At 49.1% G+C, this 20,593-nt stretch overlaps 6 protein-coding genes across 6 annotated transcripts; 3 read left to right on the top strand and 3 right to left on the bottom strand.

The window, feature by feature from the left end:
• Positions 1 to 115: 115 nt before the first annotated feature.
• On the bottom strand, positions 116 to 2,920 carry I206_101330 (uncharacterized protein; the record flags this gene model as incomplete). The annotated part of the gene is made up of 13 exons (XM_070202371.1): positions 116 to 696; positions 759 to 804; positions 867 to 986; positions 1,061 to 1,226; positions 1,282 to 1,500; positions 1,557 to 1,668; positions 1,742 to 1,762; positions 1,815 to 2,094; positions 2,146 to 2,445; positions 2,493 to 2,634; positions 2,693 to 2,715; positions 2,770 to 2,788; positions 2,907 to 2,920. The coding sequence occupies 13 exons, from the start codon at positions 2,918 to 2,920 to the stop codon at positions 116 to 118; spliced, it is 2,043 nt and encodes a 680-aa protein (XP_070058472.1).
• A 716-nt stretch (positions 2,921 to 3,636) lies between these two features.
• On the top strand, positions 3,637 to 5,863 carry I206_101329 (uncharacterized protein; the record flags this gene model as incomplete). Its single annotated transcript, XM_019158402.1, has 8 exons — positions 3,637 to 3,684; positions 3,795 to 3,805; positions 4,048 to 4,492; positions 4,543 to 4,857; positions 4,914 to 5,345; positions 5,445 to 5,589; positions 5,647 to 5,775; positions 5,826 to 5,863. 8 exons carry the CDS (start codon positions 3,637 to 3,639, stop codon positions 5,861 to 5,863), a joined length of 1,563 nt encoding a protein of 520 aa, XP_019009015.1.
• A 404-nt stretch (positions 5,864 to 6,267) lies between these two features.
• Positions 6,268 to 8,320, bottom strand: I206_101328 (uncharacterized protein; the record flags this gene model as incomplete). Its single annotated transcript, XM_019158403.1, has 8 exons — positions 6,268 to 6,455; positions 6,516 to 6,583; positions 6,645 to 6,963; positions 7,013 to 7,495; positions 7,560 to 7,788; positions 7,842 to 7,903; positions 7,959 to 8,083; positions 8,136 to 8,320. The coding sequence occupies 8 exons, from the start codon at positions 8,318 to 8,320 to the stop codon at positions 6,268 to 6,270; spliced, it is 1,659 nt and encodes a 552-aa protein (XP_019009016.1).
• A 558-nt stretch (positions 8,321 to 8,878) lies between these two features.
• I206_101327 (isocitrate lyase) lies at positions 8,879 to 10,637 on the bottom strand (the record flags this gene model as incomplete). The annotated part of the gene is made up of 6 exons (XM_070202370.1): positions 8,879 to 9,132; positions 9,198 to 9,745; positions 9,799 to 9,990; positions 10,047 to 10,186; positions 10,237 to 10,307; positions 10,376 to 10,637. 6 exons carry the CDS (start codon positions 10,635 to 10,637, stop codon positions 8,879 to 8,881), a joined length of 1,467 nt encoding a protein of 488 aa, XP_070058471.1.
• A 384-nt stretch (positions 10,638 to 11,021) lies between these two features.
• Positions 11,022 to 12,386, top strand: I206_101326 (uncharacterized protein; the record flags this gene model as incomplete). Its single annotated transcript, XM_019158405.1, has 7 exons — positions 11,022 to 11,222; positions 11,282 to 11,410; positions 11,478 to 11,604; positions 11,660 to 11,779; positions 11,846 to 12,066; positions 12,120 to 12,269; positions 12,327 to 12,386. 7 exons carry the CDS (start codon positions 11,022 to 11,024, stop codon positions 12,384 to 12,386), a joined length of 1,008 nt encoding a protein of 335 aa, XP_019009018.1.
• A 793-nt stretch (positions 12,387 to 13,179) lies between these two features.
• On the top strand, positions 13,180 to 18,437 carry I206_101325 (uncharacterized protein; the record flags this gene model as incomplete). Its single annotated transcript, XM_070202369.1, has 22 exons — positions 13,180 to 13,225; positions 13,349 to 13,437; positions 13,495 to 13,613; positions 13,679 to 13,959; positions 14,016 to 14,189; positions 14,244 to 14,511; positions 14,597 to 14,777; positions 14,827 to 14,887; positions 14,944 to 14,991; positions 15,063 to 15,689; positions 15,754 to 16,117; positions 16,178 to 16,311; positions 16,373 to 16,477; positions 16,536 to 16,577; positions 16,643 to 16,709; positions 16,769 to 16,902; positions 16,955 to 16,992; positions 17,053 to 17,409; positions 17,474 to 17,522; positions 17,586 to 17,841; positions 17,908 to 18,248; positions 18,301 to 18,437. 22 exons carry the CDS (start codon positions 13,180 to 13,182, stop codon positions 18,435 to 18,437), a joined length of 3,918 nt encoding a protein of 1,305 aa, XP_070058470.1.
• Positions 18,438 to 20,593: the final 2,156 nt, after the last annotated feature.

The following is a 20,593-nucleotide window of genomic DNA, read 5'->3' as shown; positions in this document are numbered from 1 at the left end:
ATCCCTTGCCAAGCTACTACATTACATACAATGCTACAAATCAGTTTCTCCCGATTATAGGAGACCGCAATCATCGTGGGATCGTCCTGTAAACCTTATCAGGAGCAATTATAGTTCAGTCGCGAGGTATAAACTCACAGCTTGTCACATCCCCAGTTTCGGGGAAGAGGGACATCCATTGGCTCCAATAGTCTTCAGTTCCGTCTGGAAAAGACATGTATGGCACACCACTGGAATGGAACATTGGCCACAAAGATCCCACCAGTGCCGCGGAGGGTAATTCAGTCTGGCCTGATTGAAGGCTAGCCGATGTTTCGATCGCATCGGATATATCAGGTCTAAACAAAGTACTCGCCTGGCCTTCGCTGGGATTAAACGAGTGCAGAGTCTCTGAGCTGAATATGTCCTCCATGTCAATTTGCACTGTGTCCGCATCGGGAGCATGAATACGATTTGGTTCAGTCACAGCGAGTTTGGCTGACGACGATCTAGTAGTTGGCGCAGAGGACGGAATCCATTCGTCCTTCAATTTGTTCAGAATTCCAGCTGTCTGGGCAGCCCATACATGCTGCATTTTGGTGAGCAGCTCTACGCATTGGTCGAATTTTTGGAGCATTGCTTCCTTTCGCGCTGTTGGAGTGGCCAACGTGACGGAAGACATAAGCATGACCGAAGCGGCGGCGTAAGCTATGTGAGCTGGGGGAGCGTGTGGATAAGTCTACGATTTCGCGACTTGGTCTTCGTTAAAGAGGACTTACTAGTCGTCAATGGTCCATAGCGCAGCCCAATTTTCCATTCGTACACCTTGAAGCACAAGTCAAGTTAAGCCAAGCATGAGAGCCCTGTGTTTGAGTGCGTTTACTCACCAATAGCAATTCCAGAGCCTCAGAGGCAGCTTGTTCAGAGGCAGCGATGGCGTCGGCATCTCCACTCTTTCGAGCTAATCGTCCATGCGCCTGGGGCTGATTGAGCAGGATTACTAACAACTGGAAGAGCGCGCGAAGGCGAACATATCAGCATCAGAGCGACGACAAGGACTACTCGGCTGAAGACGACTTACCCAGAAATACATGTGCATTATCATGAGCATGGGCGGAGGACATCTCTCATCTTCAATGTTCAGCTGCATTTCGGGAGGAAGTTGATCCTTCCACACTTTGAGTCGATGTCGAAGGGACTGCACTTGTGTCCCTCCGATTGGTCGTTTATCCACCTTGAGGGAACATCTATAGCTCACAGTCAGCACCAAACACGAATGCGCCATGCCAAAGTCGAGTTTACAGATTGGAGTTGATATCACTCGCGACCATCAGCAGCTTGCAGAACCAGTAGAATGTGGACGACGCCTTTGATGCAGATGTCATATGGCTTTGAGGGCGGTCCAGCTGAAATCGATGCGGTTCAAGCCATGGCTTTTCATCGATAATCGGGTCAACGGTGTAGGTCGGCACATTGTAATCGAGAAAAGTCGATGTCCGACCTAATGCTATACACCATAGTCTACAGTAGACATGAGCTGAGTGCTACGACTGTCAAAGTGAATTGAAAAGGCGCACTTCTCGAGGGCGTAAAGAGACCAAAATTGATCTCGTCTCATTTTTGCCTGATCAGCACTCATTTGACCGCTTTGCACCAGTTGCGCACAATCGATATGAAGTCCAAACGACTCTGAAGGGCTCATCGACATTAATAGGATATTCCGGCGATATGGATTCAAAAGGAGAGCGTGAACCCGACTCACTAGCCAGACTAAGTGCCATGCCTGTAACTGCGTAAGCGTTGTTGCGCGGGGATTAATGCACTTGATAACTCACTCAGGTATAATGAGCTCAGATCTTCTCTACTCAGTAGGGTTTGTAACGATCCCAAGATCACCAGACCTTTGATAGTACTCATCATTGGCTTCTCACATTCCTGCAATATGTATGAAGCTGCTTTCGCAGAGAATGCAGCGTCTGATGGCGAGTGTACTTTGTTGCTGAAATGAACCGCCAAGCCTAAGATAGCGTTATGCAAAAGTGGAGAGAAGTAATTCGTGGTATGCTGACCGTGAGTACGGGTCAAGTCTTCTCGAAATAATGAGATGTCTACCACCTGACGCAAAGAGTCAGTACAATATGTCTGTTGGACCAAGACATGGCGTACCATGCAAAATGACCCGAAAAAGGCTTCAAAGAGGTTCAATAATTCCTCATGCTCTTCCCATGTCAAGTTCACGTTGGTAGGCAGGTGACCATACATAAGAGAGCTAGGACGCGCCCCAGATACAGAGGTTGACATCTGGTACGCATTCATCTGCCCATTCTGACAGATCCAGGGAAGAGTTGATAAATTCTCCGGAGAACAGCTCGTATTGCTGAGGACGCTGTTTGGGCTGTTCTCAGGCAGATGAGCGAAAGTGGACATTGGTCCATAATGTCTGACGCTTCCCTCGGTATCCACAAGCTGCTTAAATCAGCAACGAATACAACCGGGTCGGTTGCTGAACTCACTTTCAACCAGTTCACCCCTGATCCGATTGCATCGCGTCCATTTGTCCTGTTCTCGCTTATACCTGCAGAAGCATCTGAGTGCCTTCTTTTCATACGTTTAGTACCGGCCTTCTTTCCAGCAGTATCAGGCGGAAAGTGTCTCCTAGGATCCAATCTTAGCGTCAGCAGCGACGGTGAACAGGGATCAATGAGCTACGCACTTTGGTCCGATGTCCCACCGGCACTAGCCCACCCGAACACGTTAGCTCAGTATTGACTTGCTGATAATGGAGCCTACCTCTACGTTGTCTCGAGTACTGTACGTGGGTATCAGCTGACAATATTATTGCGGGTTGGGAATCGGTCACATAGGGAGTGGTAAGAGATAACAAGAGAAAATGGTACGTTTGGGAATTAAGGGCGAGAAGCGCTTACCATGGCCCACACATGGGCTTCGCCACGTCGCACTTCTGCTTCCTGATTCGCAATGATCTCGTCAGCACATCTAAACAGCAGAAAGAGGTGTACTGTCTCACCTTCTTTGACAAGAATAGCATGTCCTGATTGCCTGAACCAACAGGCTATCGTTTGAATCTGATTGTCCAACGGGGTTACTACTTGCTTGTCCCGTTCTATAGCCTTCCTGCAGGGGATACAAGCTAAGAGGTCGGTCTGTTATAGATTCAGGATTGAAAGCATAAGCATTGCTTGTAAAGTCGGGAGATGTGACCTTTCCAATAGCAGCCGAGGATGATCCCAACGTCCCGCTGCGAGGAGGAGTCGCATACTCGTATTGGTGAGAGGTGGATTGAGTTGTGGAGGAATCTCGAGACGTAGAATGGTACGCTGTCAACAGGTCTTGATACCTCATTGGATGATAGAATGCATCTTTGCAAAGGGGACGAAAATGAAACCAAAAATAATGGCAACGTGATAAGATCGATATCTCTGCTTCTCCCTCTGTAGTCGTAGTCACGTCTGCATACTATTGTAATTTTGGTTCCGTCGCTATCGTCCGGGTAAACTTACAATACGAAACAAGATAACAGCTAAACTATTCTCATTTCGATCATGACTGAACGCTTTGACATTGCTCACCTCATAATTGACGCAGACTCTCTAACCCAAATTCACCACTACTTGTATCGCTTGACAGGTTCAGGATATGATTGCGACTGATCAAGAGCGAAGGAGAGCCTTGAAAGCATGTGACGTGAGTACGAGACTACGAGAGCTCTTATCTCTTCCTGGATTATTGCATTCAGTGCATCAGGTTCACTCCATCGAACGTATTGTTGACATCAGGCTAACATAGGTGTATAGGCATGTAGAATGTGAGTTGAGCCTCAAAGAAAGGTCGTGAACCCGAACTTACCGAATCGTGCCATGGCTAGTCGTCGTTCCCGATGTTTAAGACCAAACCCAGAGACGACGCATTGTAAAGCTTGCCAAGACTTTGGGACTGAATGCATATCGCAAACAGTGAGCAGAAAACGGTGAGATATCCCGATCAACTCAAATCGGGGTGACTATCCCCACTCCCCACTGACACGGCTGACCTGGAGATAAATCGCAGCGGCCCACCAAAGGGAATAAAGCTGGGACCTCGGAGTAATTTTTCCAAGCGCAAGAGCCGCTCAACTTCCGCAGAAGCCGATGAGCAGGATGTTAGCCTAGACCTTATTGATCTGGCGCAGGCTGTCGACAGCCATTTGTCTTCTCAAGTGCGAAGCAGTACGCCCACTCATGTATCGGCTAATGATGCAACCACAACCACCTCTGGATATCAGTCCCACCACAACGCAGAGCAGACCTTCCTAGACTATGACCCCTACGTGTCGATACAATCTTCCAGCTCTCCCGATAGCTCCAGCTCTACACATCGTGCGATAGGTGAGAAAGCTGCCCAAGACTCGACGCAATCATTCAGCAATCTCAAAGTGACCGCTGCTGGGGTGATCGCGAAGCTGGAAAACGGGACAGTAGACGAGTTCTTGGATAGATATTGGACATACATCCATGTGAGTCAACCTTCCATGTCCCTCGATGACGAGCTGAGGCGTCTGATCAGACGGTATGGCCTCTGATATACAAACCCACTTTCGACAAACGCACGGCGTCCCCGCTCCTGTTGCTTTCGATGCTCAAGCTTGCGTGTCTAATCTCCCCACCGTGCCCTACCGGTAGATCGATCCTTGCATCGGCATGCCCGACAATCAAGGATCTATGGACAGTTGCTCCAACACATGGAGATCTTCAGATTTGGCTACTACAAGCTTTGATATCCCAAGCTCGAGGGAACATGGAACAAGCGAGTCAGTTTGCATTGGAGGGTGTACTTGCATTGATGCGCATAGGGCATTCATTGATCACCCCTGGACCACAGGTGAGTCATCTGAAACTCCTAAGTCTCTCGTATATATATGCTGATTCTTGCAGCAGTCTGAAATTGATGCTCAGTCCATGTCTCGCGCAGCTTGGAGCATATACTGCTATCATCAGTCTCTCTCTCAGGCAGAAAATCGCCGGCCAATCCTCTTAGTGCATTCGATTCCTTGCGCACTGCCATCCATAATGGAGACTGATGAACTCGAGTTTTGGCCACTTATAACGTCGCAACCGGGACTGCGGCAAAAGGCGCTCACGATGACTTGTTTCCATCAATCCTGTCGTCTGGCTGCCATAGGTGACAGGGTTAGTAGTCTGGTATTCTGCAATACTCGATCACAGGAACTCGACCTCGGCCCGGATGGACTAAGCAGTGACTCGGTTGAGATCTTGCACCAGGTCCTCGATCAATGGTACGAGCGGCTGCCCACAGCCATCAAGGCCTTGAAGGACGACCAACCCAGCCATTTTACAGCCCTCATTATGGTATGTTGCTATCAACGGAGACGTACCCTAGCTCATTTTCTTCCAACACAGAGATACCATGCAATCCGTTTGCACCTGATATCGTCGACAGCTGATAAGGTCTCCAGTCTGCGACATGCTCCTCTCGCCCTGCATGCTGCTTTCGAGACGGTGAACATTGCTTGTAAACTTTCAGAGTGTGGACAACTCAGGCAGATGGGCATACACGTCTGCTCGTCATTGACCTTTGCTTTGCTGTATTTAGGTGAGCATCGCCTCCGATTCCATTCGTCAGAGTCTCAACGGACATTCTTTCTGCTAGTCTTCGACATCCGGTCAACCAACCCGGATGCTCAGTCTCGGGTGACAGCTAGTAAAGGATTACGCTCGCTACATGAGCTGGCCTCTTACGGTTTATTACCCCCGGCCAAGATCAGATTCTTCACGGACCGTGAGTTCATCGATGCAAGCGCAGCCGTTACTTATTTTTTCTTGATGCAGTCACGGATGAAATGCAAACGGCCACAAGCGAAAACTAGGTCTCACTGGATATCACAGGCCGTGCTTGCCTATTGCTTCCGTCCCGTTGTATGCCAGCCTCGTGATGGCGTCAGAGAGATCGGTTGATACTTAAAATTAGAGGTCTCATAGCGGACTGTTGAGAATGTAGCTGAGCTTAGCCTGATCAGTTGTAATATTGTCATTCACCGTCCAAGAGATGATAGATGGTAGAAGAACTTGTATCTTTGTCTTCAACGCTCGCACGCAGTGCACACTCTGTTTCCATCCCAATACAAATTATATACGTATCTAAAACTCGCCAAAGGAAATGAGGATCCTTCTCAACAACTACTTCTGAAAGCGAACATAACACAGTCTTGGCAAGACACCTGATAAGCGATGCAATTACTTGATTCGCAATTTCTGTCCATATCCCCAGCCACTATCCTGTAACGAGCTCTCGTCCTCTGCGCAATAGACGCTTTGAGCGTGACTCGCCGGAGACGGCGAAGTCTTCTGGAGACCAGACTGAACGACCGGTTCTGAGATCAACAGCTCTCAAGTCGACCCGAGGATTTTTGCGAATGAGTTTGAAACCAACGATTAAGCCAAAGAAGACAGGTAGGATGACTAAAGACATAAATCAATATTCGACTTCTGCGATATCATTCGAGTCAGTGTGCCGCTCACTGTAGCTCTGTAAGAAGGAGATATAGTCGAAACCTTTGTAGAACGCCGTCCAGCCGGAGATCAAAGTGCTGTAGTGGCCACGAATCAGAACTTATGAAGCTTTGTTGGAAGGGTATAGTCAACACTCACAAAAAAATCGATGCGATAAGACCGATCCATGAGAACCAAGGCTGTCCTTTAGAAATCCATGGAAGCTCTGACAAAGGTATATTTTGAGCTCGCAGGACGGCTCTAAACCTAATATGACAGAGGCAGATTGTACACCAAGCGAGGAATGCGATGATTCCGGAAATGTTGACGAGCCAAGTGAAAAGTTGACCAGGACCAGCTGATGTGTTGAGTAGCGCTAGAAGACCAATGGTGTTGGTTATTATCACACCGTACACCGGGACTCCCCGTTTAGACACTTTAGTAAGGAATTTAGGCCCATGTCCGACGAATCCCAGATCTACAGCTATCATCAGCATCACGGTTCCCAGCTGTTCGTAGCTACTCACTGGCTAACGCTCGAGATGCTATAAACATGGTTCCGTTCAAAGCAGATATGTTTGCCACGAGACAGAATGCGGTGACAGCGTGACCAATACCCGTTATTCCATTTCGGTTCATGGCGATAGCAATCACCGCTCTAGCGGTAGGCGATGCTCCGTTGAGTAGTTGAGGATCATCGTAAGGCACAATCATTCCTTGAAGGAAGATTCCCAATATGAAAACGAACAGAATTCGCCAAGTGACCTGCTTGGCAGCCTTTGGAACCTCTCTGGCTGGGTTTGCACACTCTCCGGCGGTCGTTCCAAGCATCTCTGAGCCGACCATAAAATTGGCTGCGAGAGGAAGTGTCTTGAATACGCCTACAAAGCCATTGGCGAAGGCACCGGGATTGCGCCAGTACGTGAACCCGAGGACAGGTCCGTTGTTGACACCACCTGCCGCGACAATAATTGATAGGATCATGACCAAGATGATGAAGATAATCTTGACTGTAGTGCGAGAGGAGTGATCAGAATACAGAACGACTTCAATTGAGAGGACTTGGGGGCTTACATGTGCAGAGTATCAGTTCCAGCTCTCCAAAGACTCGAACTCCACGTGTGGTGATCACCAAGAAAAACACGTTGAACAGTAGAATCCACCCGTAAGACGGAATGTGGGTGTTCCAGTAGGACAGAAGGATGGTCATGGTGTTGTATTCAGAAATACCAAGGGTGGCCCACAGGAACCAATAACCCCAACCGATAGCAAATCCAACCGATTCATCGATGAATTTAGTAGACTAGATGAAGTACATGAGCCAAGCACCTTATCGAGTCGCTGAGAATGACCTACAAAAGCCATGAAAGACCCTGATATAGGCATAAATGCGGACATCTCTCCTACGGCTTGCATTACTACGGTTCATCTTTATTAGTACACCTTCTAAGCTGATCAGTAACCACCACTCACCTATCCAGAGTAGGCACCCAACGAGAGAGAACGAGATCAGGAGACCGGCAGGTCCAGCACTGTGGAAACCACTTCCTAAAGCGACGAAGAATCCACTGCCAATGACACCTCCAAAGGCAATCATCCTTTTTGCAAGGTTAGCGTCATAGCCGAGCACGGTTGTAACACACGACTCACTGCATGTGTCTACTCTGCAAGCGACGCTCAAGCCGAACCTGAACTACAGGCTCGGTATGTTGGTCTTCAGCATCAAGAACATTGATCGATGACGGCGTCAAGTCTTTGTCTTGCGACTTGACATCGTTGTCCAATTGGTCGAGGGCATACACCGGAGCGATTTCCGGCTCAATATGATGGGACATCGTCGTTATTGGTTCGTGCGAGGATATGATAGGAATGGTGGAATGACTTCCAAACTATCCCTTCCTTTTATACAATCCGGAGTTCGATCTTCATCCAATCCACAAATATGAGGTAAAGAATTTCCTGTTTTTCGGATGAATATAACCAGTGTACAAAAGCAATGTTCGAACCGGGCGTTCAAAAAGAATCCGAAGGGAAAACATAAAACTTACGATAAGGTCCTCAGGGTCTCAAAGTTTACCCGCACCTGTATATTTTCTTTCTTCGGCTAAACTTGGGAAAAGTATGCCTGGGAATAGGCCCAGCGAGATAAGGAATATCTATCTTTACGTAATTCAGGGCTGCTTGTTTATCCCATTCTTCGTACATGAGTATGTGGAATGATAGTTCACGTTGGGAACCATCAAGGGTTATCTGCGCGGCATGGTATGCTATTCCAACTTATTGTATTCGAAAATTATAAAGGTGATGATGCGGTTCCACATCCGTAAAGGCCACGGGACCTCTCATTTGCTACCACTACACTTGTCGCTAGTAAATGCATGTGAACTCCACTATTATTGTATGGCATCCGTCATTGCATCCGTCAGGTCCCCTGCCTGTTCGTACCAGTCTACGACACTAACACCCTCCTTGGTACCTGCATCTATACTCTTGACGTATGGAAGCATATGGTCCTTGTACATGGCCTTTGCGAAACGGTTCATGGCTACCCCTTGCTCGTAGAAGCCTGCTTGCGGATTGAATTGCCAAACGAACCCAAGTCGGCCCACTGTTCTGACCAGGGAGGCTATATCCTCATCCGATTCATCTACGCCACTCGTCAGCATTTCATAGAACTACTAATGTATCAGCTTATACGAGATGAGTACTCACTTTCGAATGTTCCGAAGGACCAATTGTATCCCATCCACTTACCAGGAAACTTCTCATGGATCGCCGAAGCGTATCTTTTCACATTGTCCAAGTTATAACCAGGGGCACAGGACCACACCATGTCTGCGTAGTCGGCATATGCTTTCGATCTTGCGATTGCCGCTTCTATATTTCCTCGATATCGATACCACCCTCTTGTATTTCTACACCCCTCACAATCCCATATCACGCCGTATTGCCGAGCGATCAGAAGAGCATCGGCTACATCCAGTCCACGGGATGGCGATTCGAAACTCTTGTAATCTTCAAGCGAGCACTGTTCCCGCACTGCCTCATCAAGGGTACACAGTCGTGCTTCTTGTTCCCAAGCTTGTTCTTCAGCTAGTCTGACTGCTCCCACAGACTTTGAATCCATCATTCGTCGCGATAAAGAGGGATGGCCCAATTTGGTTCGTCCAAGTATGAACGGCCGGTCTAACGGGTCGATTGCTGAAGTGATCCTGCTGGCAGACTCGGAATCTGTTCGTGCTATGAGTACAGTATGCACCCTTTGAGTCTGATCAGCATGGCATCTATAAGGGACGAGACTGTAATAACATACCCGGCAATGTCCAGCTGCAGCTTCGCCGCTAAAAGTCTTCTGATATGTTCTCGAACCGGTACCAGAACATGGGTAAGGGATCCGACGCTGAAGTTCTTTTCACCCGACAACATGTCGTCAAAGTGAATTGCAGCTGCCCCCGCATCCAAAAATAGCTTGACGAGCTTCATTGTAGCTGTTGAATTTCCGTGGCTATAATTTTGTATATCAGCGCTCGCTCTGGATGATCATCATCGAGCAAGACTCACCCGGAATCGCCATCCGCAATGATTGGGACAAGTCGATCCAAGTTGCATGTATCCCTTGTCCTATCTACTCTTGCCCAGTGTAGCTGATTCTGAACGATCTGTTTCACTCTTTTGGGCAGCGTATCGTAAGTGTAGTCGGCCTAGTCGATTCAGCATTCTACCACACGCATAAGACGTGAGATGCACTGACAAGGTCGCCTCCGCAATCGAAGGTAGGCGTCTCACACAGAGTCGCGTTAGCTCCACTTTGGTACAGCGTCTCTGATCATCAGGTCATCATAACATGTCAACGGATAGTATGCAGGGAGAACTCATGACTTGCAACATACCAAATCCCGCCTCCCCCATTTCATGCGCCATTATCGGATCCGCCGCCCCAAATGTCCAGCATGTCTCGCGTTTGGTCGCAACCTCGCTCAATTTGTTACGTAGTTTCAAACCTTGAGTGTTGGCCAGAGGATACTCCTCTAGACCACCGGGGTTTCTCAATCGGTCCACTTGAGCAGCGCTCCATCGTCGAGCGAAGTGGCTCTGTTGAGGAGATTGAAAGAAGGATTCTGTATCACCGACAGAGGCGGCTGGGTGCGACATCACGAAAATATTGGTGATTGGACTATGAAACGCTCAAGTTGTAATTGTGAAAAAGGAACGATGCGACTGATATGTATAGACGATTCTCAATTGCTTACTATCGGTATCAAAATGATCAAACATGCCGCAGATACTGCAATTCGCTACATTTCGTCGTGCCAAGTTTACCCGGAACAATTTGCCGATAATGTAACGAAAAGAATCCCTCAGTTCACAGTTCGGTCGGTGACAGCCCCGTTTCCAGCATTATCAGCGGGTCGTTTCGTCTGTATCTCTGCTATATGATTGCAAGGTCAACATATATAGTGCACACTTGCGATCCTAGTACCAAGTTCACCTTTCACTTGTAAACCTGAGTACCAATTTTCAACAACTGCCTTCGACATGGTGAACGAAACCTTGGCGGCGACCGGCCCTGACCAGTATACTGTTCTGCCCGGTTTCAAATCTTTCACACTCGCCATGGTTCAGCTGGGAAATATAACTCGGGACAAATTATCAAATCTGCAGCATACTGCTACGATGATCAGCAAAGCTGCATGCGGAGATTTAGCTCATCCCAAAGTGGATGTGGTCATGTTACCGGTGAGTGCTCGCTATTGATTGTAGATTCACAGTCAAAATTCTAATGATAGAAACGATAGGAGATATTCAACTCACCTATGGAGTGCAGTGCACATGCACCTAACGCTGAGGTCATTCCTGAAGCGGTTGCCGGAAAGCCTGTCACCCCTGCTGAACTGCCTTCGAGTAAAATCAGTCCGACTTTGCACGTAAGTTTCTGACTGGGAAGATGGTATGGTAGTTGATGTATTGCGAAACTCTGTGATGATACTTTAGATGCTCTCCAAAGCAGCCATAGATACCGGATGCTGGATCATCGGAGGGTCCATGCCGGAGAAAGCGGCAGACGCTCCTGCAGAAGGTTTCAGAGTTTGGAACACCTTGACTGTTTGGAACGCGGAAGGTAAGTGAATCTACGGCGCATGGTGCTTCGATATTCGTCTCACTAAATTGTATAGGATGTATGGTCGCAAAATACAGGAAACATCACTTGTACAACGTGGATGTTCCCGGTGCAATCACCGTCCGAGAGTCCGATGTGATCACTCCGGGAGATACTCCTATCATCGTGAAGACCCGTGAGTAATTGGCTGGTTGAAGCAGCTGAAAGGGCAAGGTGATGACATCTTACTTTTCGATCGAAGCGTTCGGAACGTTAGCTCTTGCAATCTGCTATGACATACGGTTCCCCCATTTCCTCTCCGCGCTGCTTGAGCAGGACCCAAGCATTTGTGCGTATCTTCTCCCATCAGCATTCAACCATGTGTCTGGTCCTTTAGCTTGGGAAGTATTGCAAAGAGCAAGGGCAATAGACAATCAAATATATGTGGGCATGTGTTCCCCTGCCAGGGACAATACAGCTGAAGTGAGTTGAACGACGATACATAAAATCTGCTTGCGCTGACCTGATTCGGGAAGTACATATCTTACGGTCATTCTCTACTCTGCGCTCCCAACGGCACTATATGTTCTACTCCGACGCCGGAAGATGAGAGCGAGACAATTGTGTTTGCCAAATTATGTCCTGAAAGCTTGCGAACCACACGACAATGGCTACCGGTTGGTCAGGTGAGGAATATTCTGTGTCGTGTAGACTTGCTTAGGTAGCCGCTGACTATGCTGTAGCATCAACGGCACGACATCTACACACGACCCCATCTTAAGACCCGAGCCACTGAATTCTGACGGTCTTTTTGAGTAGGATCAATAGATAGGGTTCATTGTAGTCCGATTGTGCTGCCCGTTCGCATCGTATGCATGCTACATCCCGCGTCTTATGATCTCGCGGCGGCACTTTAGCTTTGAACTGTTGCCGTGACAATACGTCATATCGGAGGGATCGATCAAATATCGCTAGTCAGAGCGAAAGAATTACACGTCGACGTACTCTCCTTCGACATCTTGTATCTTATTATCAGTTTCATGCGTACAAGATGCCTAAATTCCTATCCAAATTAACAGTCAAGTCTGCTTTTGCGATCAGAGGGCATTGTAACATGTCAGCGTGTGACTATTGGACGATAGCGCAGTGATAAGAGGCTAAATTGTAACTAGCTTTACCCAGCATCAGGGGAACTGAATGGGAGGGTAAACTCTGAACGGATGCCAACCCTCACTGAATACGTCAGTCGCTGCACCAACACGGCTGATTTGCTGGGTAATTCGACGAGTAGGATTACATAGACATGATTCCGGGAAAGCATTGGCCGGATAATCAGGTGAGTCGATTTTGGCTGGTGGATAAACCTACCGTCCTGCTTCCGGATATATCTGAGCACATCTAATCCAGTCCCGACCCCAAGGATATTTGTAAACAAATGGATCAGTGGATGTGAAGACTTTCAATAATCTACGGCTAGATCTGTCTTCAAATTTGAGCATAGCTGATCGACACTTAAGGCCTGTGACTGATTGATCAGACATTCAGAAACAACATATTCCCTTCTCACTCCAGGCCGCAGATTATACTTGTTAGAATATGCCAACTGCGACAGACCTTACTGGACGGATCAAAATTGCAATTGGTAAGTGACCCAGTTGTTCATTCGCTTGTCCTTTAGCTGACATCATCTCAGATCGTGGTAGGTTCACACAGACAGTCGATATGAGTTGACAAGGAGAATCCGGCTCACATACATGTTAAACAGGTGGAACGTTTACCGATTGCGTTGCGATTCCGGAGAATGGAAGTCCTTTTTTAGTCAAACTCCTGTCCGTAGATCCTTCCAACTACAACGTGAGTAGCTGCGACTTGCCTTCTTGATAGGACATGATCTGATGAAACTCACTTCAGGATGCACCGACGGAAGGGATTCGTAGGGTTATGGAGAGGTTCGAAGGTAAAAAGATAGGACGAGATGAATTGATCGATACCTCGAGGATATCACATATCTTGATGGGAACGACTGTTGCGTAAGTTCAGTCTGATATCGAAGTCTACTCTTCGAGTACTGTCTCACTAACTAGAGACTGAATAGTACCAACGCTCTCCTTGAACGTAAAGGAGAAAAGTGTGCTCTGCTTGTCACACGAGGCTTCAAAGACCTTTTGCGCATTGGGGATCAAACTCGGCCCGATCTTTTCTCCTTGCACATCAAAAGACCAGACGTGCTGTATGAGAAAGTGGTGGAGGTAGATGAGCGAGTCACCATTGAGTCCAGAGCGGAGCTTTTGTCTAGTGATGCGGATTCGAGTCCTGAGGGAGATAAGTATGTAAAAGGATTGAGCGGCGACAAAATTAGGATTCTTGAGCCTTTAGGTGAGTTTTGAACCTTTTGAAGCTGAAGAAGTGAGTAACTGACGGGAAGATGGCAGACACTGCAAGCGTGCGAAACAATCTTCAACAACTTTACGACGAGGGCTTCCGATCCATTGCCGTGACTCTGATGCACTCGTTTACCTACCAAGATCATGAGATCGAAATTGGAAGACTCGCCAAGGAGATAGGATTCACCCAAGTCAGTCTGAGTAGTCAGCTTCAGCCTATGAGTGAGTCCAAGAATGCTTTTCCTTTAGGGAGTCTATCTGATGCAGGTGGTCTAGTCAAAATCGTACCACGAGGACAAAGTGCAACGGCAGATGCCTATCTCACTCCTGGTATTCAGCAATACATCTCCTCATTCAGCAAAGGATTCAAGGGAGGTTTCCAAGACCCCCATGGCACGGTGGTAGCATTCATGCAATCCGATGGGAGTCTGGCTGGTATCAACTCGTTTTCAGGCCTCAGAGCTATCCTTAGTGGTCCAGCTGGAGGTGTTGTAGGTTATGCACGTACTTGCTACGACCCAGAAGAGGGTAGTCCGGTCATCGGGTGAGCACATCTGAGTCTGGATTACAAATTTTCGTTAATCACTCAGTCGCCGTCGTGAAGTTTCTCATTCGCTAATGTCCCACAGGTTCGACATGGGCGGCACGTCAACAGATGTCTCTCGGTATGGAGGACATTATGATCACGTCTTTGAAACTAGGACAGCGGGTGTGACAATTCAATCGCCTCAACTAGATATCAACACCGTTGCGGCTGGTGGAGGATCGATTTTATTCTGGAGAAACGGAATGTTTGTGGTCGGACCAGAGGTGGGTTCATACGGCCGGAATGGTTGAGCCTTGAACTGACTCTCTGCAGTCTGCATCGGCGCATCCTGGCCCGGCATGCTACCGCAAAGGTGGTCCACTTACAGTCACCGGTAAGCTCGATTTTATGAACTACGATGCTCTGCTTATTGACTTCGGTAACATATAGATGCGAACCTATTCCTTGGTCGGCTTCATGCGCCTTCATTCCCTCAAAGTCAGTCATTTTCATTTTCTTGCCAGAGTTTCACCGTGGCCGTTCCAGGCTGATGACTTGGTGTCTTCTAGTCTTTGGCCCTAATGAGAATGAGGCACTAGACTATGATACTACCAGGCGACTCTTCACCGAACTCACAAGCGAGATCAATAAGGAGGTTACCACACCATTCACTCCCGAACAGGTTGCTGCCGGTTTCCTGCGGGTGGCCAACGAGAATATGGCAAGACCTATCCGAGCGTTGACTGAAAATCGAGGTTTTCGAACGGCATCGCACAACTTGTCGTGCTTTGGGGGAGCGGGCGGACAACATGCCTGCGCCATCGCCACAAATCTTGGCATACATTCAGTCCTTGTGCATAAATACTCTTCGGTTTTGTCAGCTTACGGTATTGCACTCGCTGAGATTGGGACCGATATGACTGAACCCTCAGTGGAGATTCTTACCACCGACGCACTGCCTCGATTGGCAGCTCGAGCAGAGGCTATGCGACAGAAAGCCACCAACAATCTGTTGGAACAAGGTGTCAAAGAGGACAAGATATCCCATACACTATTCTACAACCTTAGATACGAAGGTACGGATACCAGTTTAATGATAAAGCATCCCGAAGATGGTGATTTCGAAGCAGCGTTCACAGCTAGACACAAGAGGGAATTTTCCTTTGTGTCCAAAGAAAAGCGTCTTATCGTTGATGGTACGCCAATTTTGAGACTCTCAGCCCTGTAAGGTATCTGCTTACGACGAGACATTTGTCATAGACATCCGAGTAACCGCTGTTGGCCGAGGCGAACAAGTTGAGTCGGTGTCATGGTCAGCTGAGCTCGCGTCGTTACGACTGAGCCCGCGTTCGCCTCCTGCCTCTCCACAAACCACCAAAGTTTACTTTGAAGAATTAGGCTGCTTTGTGGACGCCGATTTGTACGACCTTACCCAACTAAGTCCGGGTATGGTGATCAAAGGTCCAGCTATAATCCTCGATGATACTCAAACAATTGTCGTCTTCCCGTGCAATGAGGCGACCATACTCAAAGACCTGGTTTACATCGACATTGGGCTGGGCCCTAAAAGCGAGCTTGACACGACCTCGGTAGATCCTATCGTTTTGTCCATCTTCGGAAACAGGTATGTAGAAACGATTTCGACAGAAAATTTGTCATGAAACTGAACCAAATACTGGTATAGGTTCATGGCTATCGCTGAACAAATGGGACGTGTCCTGCAGAAATGCGCTACCAGTTTGCAAATCAAAGAGAGGTTGGACTTTTCTTGCGCCATCTTCTCTGGAGACGGATCACTGGTAGCAAACGCTCCTCATGGTGAGTAGCCTCGGCGTATGATGCTCTTTACGTTTGTCGAAACTCATCTACCATTTTTTAGTACCCGTGCATCTCGGATCCATGCAATACGCCGTTAAGGGCCAAGCGGAATTACACAAAGGCCAGCTGAGACCAGGCGATGTGCTCGTATCTAACCATCCCAAGAGTGTGTACCTATTTCTATTGTTGCCTGAGAACGATTAGCTGCTGATATCATACTTTAGTGGGCGGCACGCATCTCCCTGATATAACAGTGATCTGTCCTGGTGAGCTCGTGGCATGTGTGATATGTGTGATATGTGTGAGGTTCCAAGTCTAACCTGATTGCAAGTGTTCCATCGGGAGGACGGCGTGGATCATCTTGTCTTCTTCGTAGCCGCTCGTGCACATCATAATGAGTGAGTCATCGTGAATGTACCACCTGCGTATAGGTCTAATGACTTACACATTCTTCTAGCATCGGTGGATTGCACGGGAATTCGATGCCACCGGAGAGCGAAGAAATCTGGCAGGAAGGTGCTTTGATATATTCAGCATTCTTGGTCAGAGACGGTGTATTCAATACTGAGGAAATCATCAGATATCTTACCGGTGAGTTGCGTTCAAAGATATTAATGATTAATTCGCTGACGTTCTCACCTAGAGCCGGGACAATATCCCGATTGCTTGCCTGCCGCTCGTGTGAGTATCACAGGATATATTCACTATGAGACCAGATGGGACTGACTATGTTCGTCGTAGCCACAAGATAACATCTCTGACCTCAAAGCTCAGGTAGCAGCGTGTACCGTCGGGGTTGAGCAGATTCAGCTTTTATTCAACGAGTTTGGACGGCACGTGACTCTGTTCTATATGGAAGCCATTCGACAGAATGCAGAAGATGTTGTCCGGTCCTTCTTCAAACGATTAGCAGTAGAGCGAGGAAACAAACCACTGACAGCTGTGGACCACATGGATGATGGAAGTCCCATCGCTTTGACAGTTACCATTAATGGCGATGACGGAACCGCTGTATTCGACTTCCAGGGTACCGGACATTCTATCCACGGAAACATCAACGCTCCTCCCGCTGTGTGTAATGCTGCTGTTACATACTGTGTAAGTTTACTTTTTGGAGTTGCTGGACCGCAATTACTTGGGCTGATCTCTATCATGATCGCAGATACGATGTATGATCGGAACAAACATGCCACTCAATGCAGGTGTACTGGGTGAGTTCGGATGCGGTCGTGATTGCTTTCTGGAGAACTCACCTGACACAAACACCGTTACAGCTCCAATCGATATCAAGATTCCCTATAACACATTGTTGAACCCGTCTCCCGGAGTCGCTGTCTCATCAGGTAACACTGAGGTGTCGCAGCGTACGACCGATGTCATCTTCAAAGCTTTCGAAGCGACCGCTGCTTCTCAAGGCTGTATGAACGTTGTCATGTTTGTCCGAGAGAATGGCCACGGATATGGAGAGACTGTATGTGGTGGATCGGGAGCGGGACCAACCTGGCAAGGTACTTCAGGGGTACATATCAAGTAGGTTCATCCTCTTTCCACGGATCTGTTCAAGTGACCACTCGCACTTACTCTCTTGCCCGACAGCATGACCAACACGAGAATCACGGATGCGGAGATCCTCGAAAAGACCCAACCTTGTATTTTACGGCAGTTCCAGCTTCGGCCCAACTCTGGTGGAATAGGTCGAAACAATGGTGGTGATGGGGTCATCCGAGAGTTTGAGTTCTCCGAAGCCATGAGCGTGGCGACAATAGGGGAACGGAGAGTAACTCAGCCATACGGCATGAAGGGAGGTGGACCAGGCGAGAGAGGCGCTTTCTTTTTCAGTAGAAAAAACGAGAAGGGGGACTATGTTACTATCAAGACGAAACCTTGTTGTACGCTCAAGGTCAAACCAGGTGACCGAGTCGTCTTACATACACCAGGTGAGTTGTCTCGCTTTCTTCTTGTACTGCGCTGATCTTTTCAATCACATAGGCGGAGGAGCATGGGGCGAGCCCAGCGAAATGAGCGAGCCGCAAACAGCGGATGATATTCTCAAAGTACATGGCTTCGTACCTCGGGCTAACGGTAGCTGGGCGTCTTATCAGGATGCGCAGCACGCTTCGAATTAGAAGGAATGATGGAGAATGATGCGATTCTGAATGAGACTGTGAGATGTGTCAATATCGTTCATACTGCAAGTGCTCAGCGGGTATATAGAATAAGGCGAAGGTGACTCATGGGTTCTGGACCGGATAGGAGGTGATCAATTTTTCATGGCATGCATACTTCGTCTTCTCAATAGCTTGCATCTGAAAGCACGCAGAAATGAATCAGTCTTCGCGCTTCGCAACGCCAAACGTTCCACTCGCAACGAGTCTTCGCAGTTGAAGTGCTCATCAGTACGCAAGTCATTCCCGGTTTTACGTTCGAGACAGCTAAGATTCAATCCCTATTATATTTCTACCCGCCCGGACCCCCCTCCGGGCATTTTTCGCCCGGACCCCCCCTCCGGGCAAACGACCCCCCTCCGGTGTAGCACAAGGAATAGAGTTCCTTAGAGCTTTAGAGTTTGATAGAAGGATAACTATCCGGGTTCTCTAATCCGTTCTAACTTCGGGTACCTATCTAGCTAAGAGGGATCTTCGTACTAGATAGTGGACAGATTGGGAATTTATCGTTACTTGGATTTGTCGTTACTTGGATTTATCGTTACTTGGACTGAGATTGGTATTATTCAGGGTTAGGGGTTAGGGGTTAGGGGTTAGGGGTTAGGGGTTAGGGTTAGGGGTTAGGGGTTAGGGGTTAGGGGTTAGGGGTTAGGGGTTAGGGGTTAGGGGTTAGGGGGTTAGGGGTTAGGGGTTAGGGGTTAGGGGTTAGGGGGGTTAGGGGTTAGGGGTTAGGGGTTAGGGGGTTAGGGGTTAGGGGTTAGGGGTTAGGGGTTAGGGGGGTTAGGGGTTAGGGGTTAGGGGGGGTTAGGGGTTAGGGGGTTAGGGGTTAGGGGTTAGGGGTTAGGGGTTAGGGGTTAGGGGTTAGGGGTTAGGGGGTTAGGGGTTAGGGGTTAGGGGTTAGGGGTTAGGGGGGTTAGGGGTTAGGGGGGGTTAGGGGTTAGGGGGTTAGGGGTTAGGGGGTTAGGGGGTTAGGGGTTAGGGGTTAGGGGTTAGGGGTTAGGGGGTTAGGGGTTAGGGGTTAGGGGGTTAGGGGTTAGGGGTTAGGGGGGTTAGGGGTTAGGGGTTAGGGGGGGGTTAGGGGGTTAGGGGTTAGGGGTTAGGGGGGTTAGGGGGGTTAGGGGTTAGGGGTTAGGGGTTAGGGGGGGTTAGGGGGGGTTAGGGGGTTAGGGGTTAGGGGGTTAGGGGTTAGGGGTTAGGGGTTAGGGGTTAGGGGGGTTAGGGGTTGGGGGTTAGGGGTTAGGGGTTAGGGGGGTTAGGGGTTAGGGGTTAGGGGGTTAGGGGTTAGGGGTTAGGGGGGTTAGGGGTTAGGGGTTAGGGGTTAGGGGTTAGGGGGTTAGGGGGGTTAGGGGTTGGGGGGGTTAGGGGTTAGGGGGTTAGGGGTTAGGGGGGTTAGGGGGGTTAGGGGGGTTAGGGGGTTAGGGGGGGTTAGGGGGGTTAGGGGTTAGGGGTTAGGGGGTTAGGGGTTAGGGGTTAGGGGGGTTGGGGGGTTAGGGGTTAGGGGTTAGGGGGGGTTAGGGGGTTAGGGGTTAGGGGGGTTGGGGGGTTAGGGGGTTAGGGGGTTAGGGGGTTAGGGGGTTAGGGGGTTAGGGGTTAGGGGTTAGGGGTTGGGGGTTAGGGGGTTAGGGGTTAGGGGGGTTAGGGGGGTTGGGGGTTAGGGGTTAGGGGGTTAGGGGGGTTAGGGTTAGGGGTTAGGGGTTGGGGGTTAGGGGGTTAGGGGGGGTTAGGGTTAGGGGTTAGGGGGGTTGGGGGTTAGGGGGTTGGGGGGTTAGGGGGTTAGGGGGGTTAGGGGGTTAGGGGGTTAGGGGGGTTAGGGGGTTAGGGGTTAGGGGGGTTAGGGGTTAGGGGGTTAGGGGGTTAGGGGTTGGGGTTAGGGGGTTAGGGGTTAGGGGTTAGGGGTTAGGGGGGGTTAGGGGGTTAGGGGGGTTGGGGGGTTAGGGGTTGGGGTTAGGGGGTTAGGGTTAGGGGGTTAGGGGGTTAGGGGGGTTGGGGGTTAGGGGGTTAGGGGGGGTTAGGGGGTTGGGGGGTTAGGGGGGTTGGGGGTTGGGGGTTGGGGGTTAGGGGGTTGGGGGGTTAGGGGTTAGGGGGTTAGGGGTTAGGGGGGTTAGGGGTTAGGGGTT

Source organism: Kwoniella pini, chromosome 2 (genome assembly GCF_000512605.2).
Source record: "Kwoniella pini CBS 10737 chromosome 2, complete sequence".
In the NCBI taxonomy this organism is placed as follows: domain Eukaryota; kingdom Fungi; phylum Basidiomycota; class Tremellomycetes; order Tremellales; family Cryptococcaceae; genus Kwoniella; species Kwoniella pini.
The sequence above is the reverse complement of the archived record's forward strand: the minus strand, read 5'-3'. Positions and strand labels throughout refer to the sequence as shown.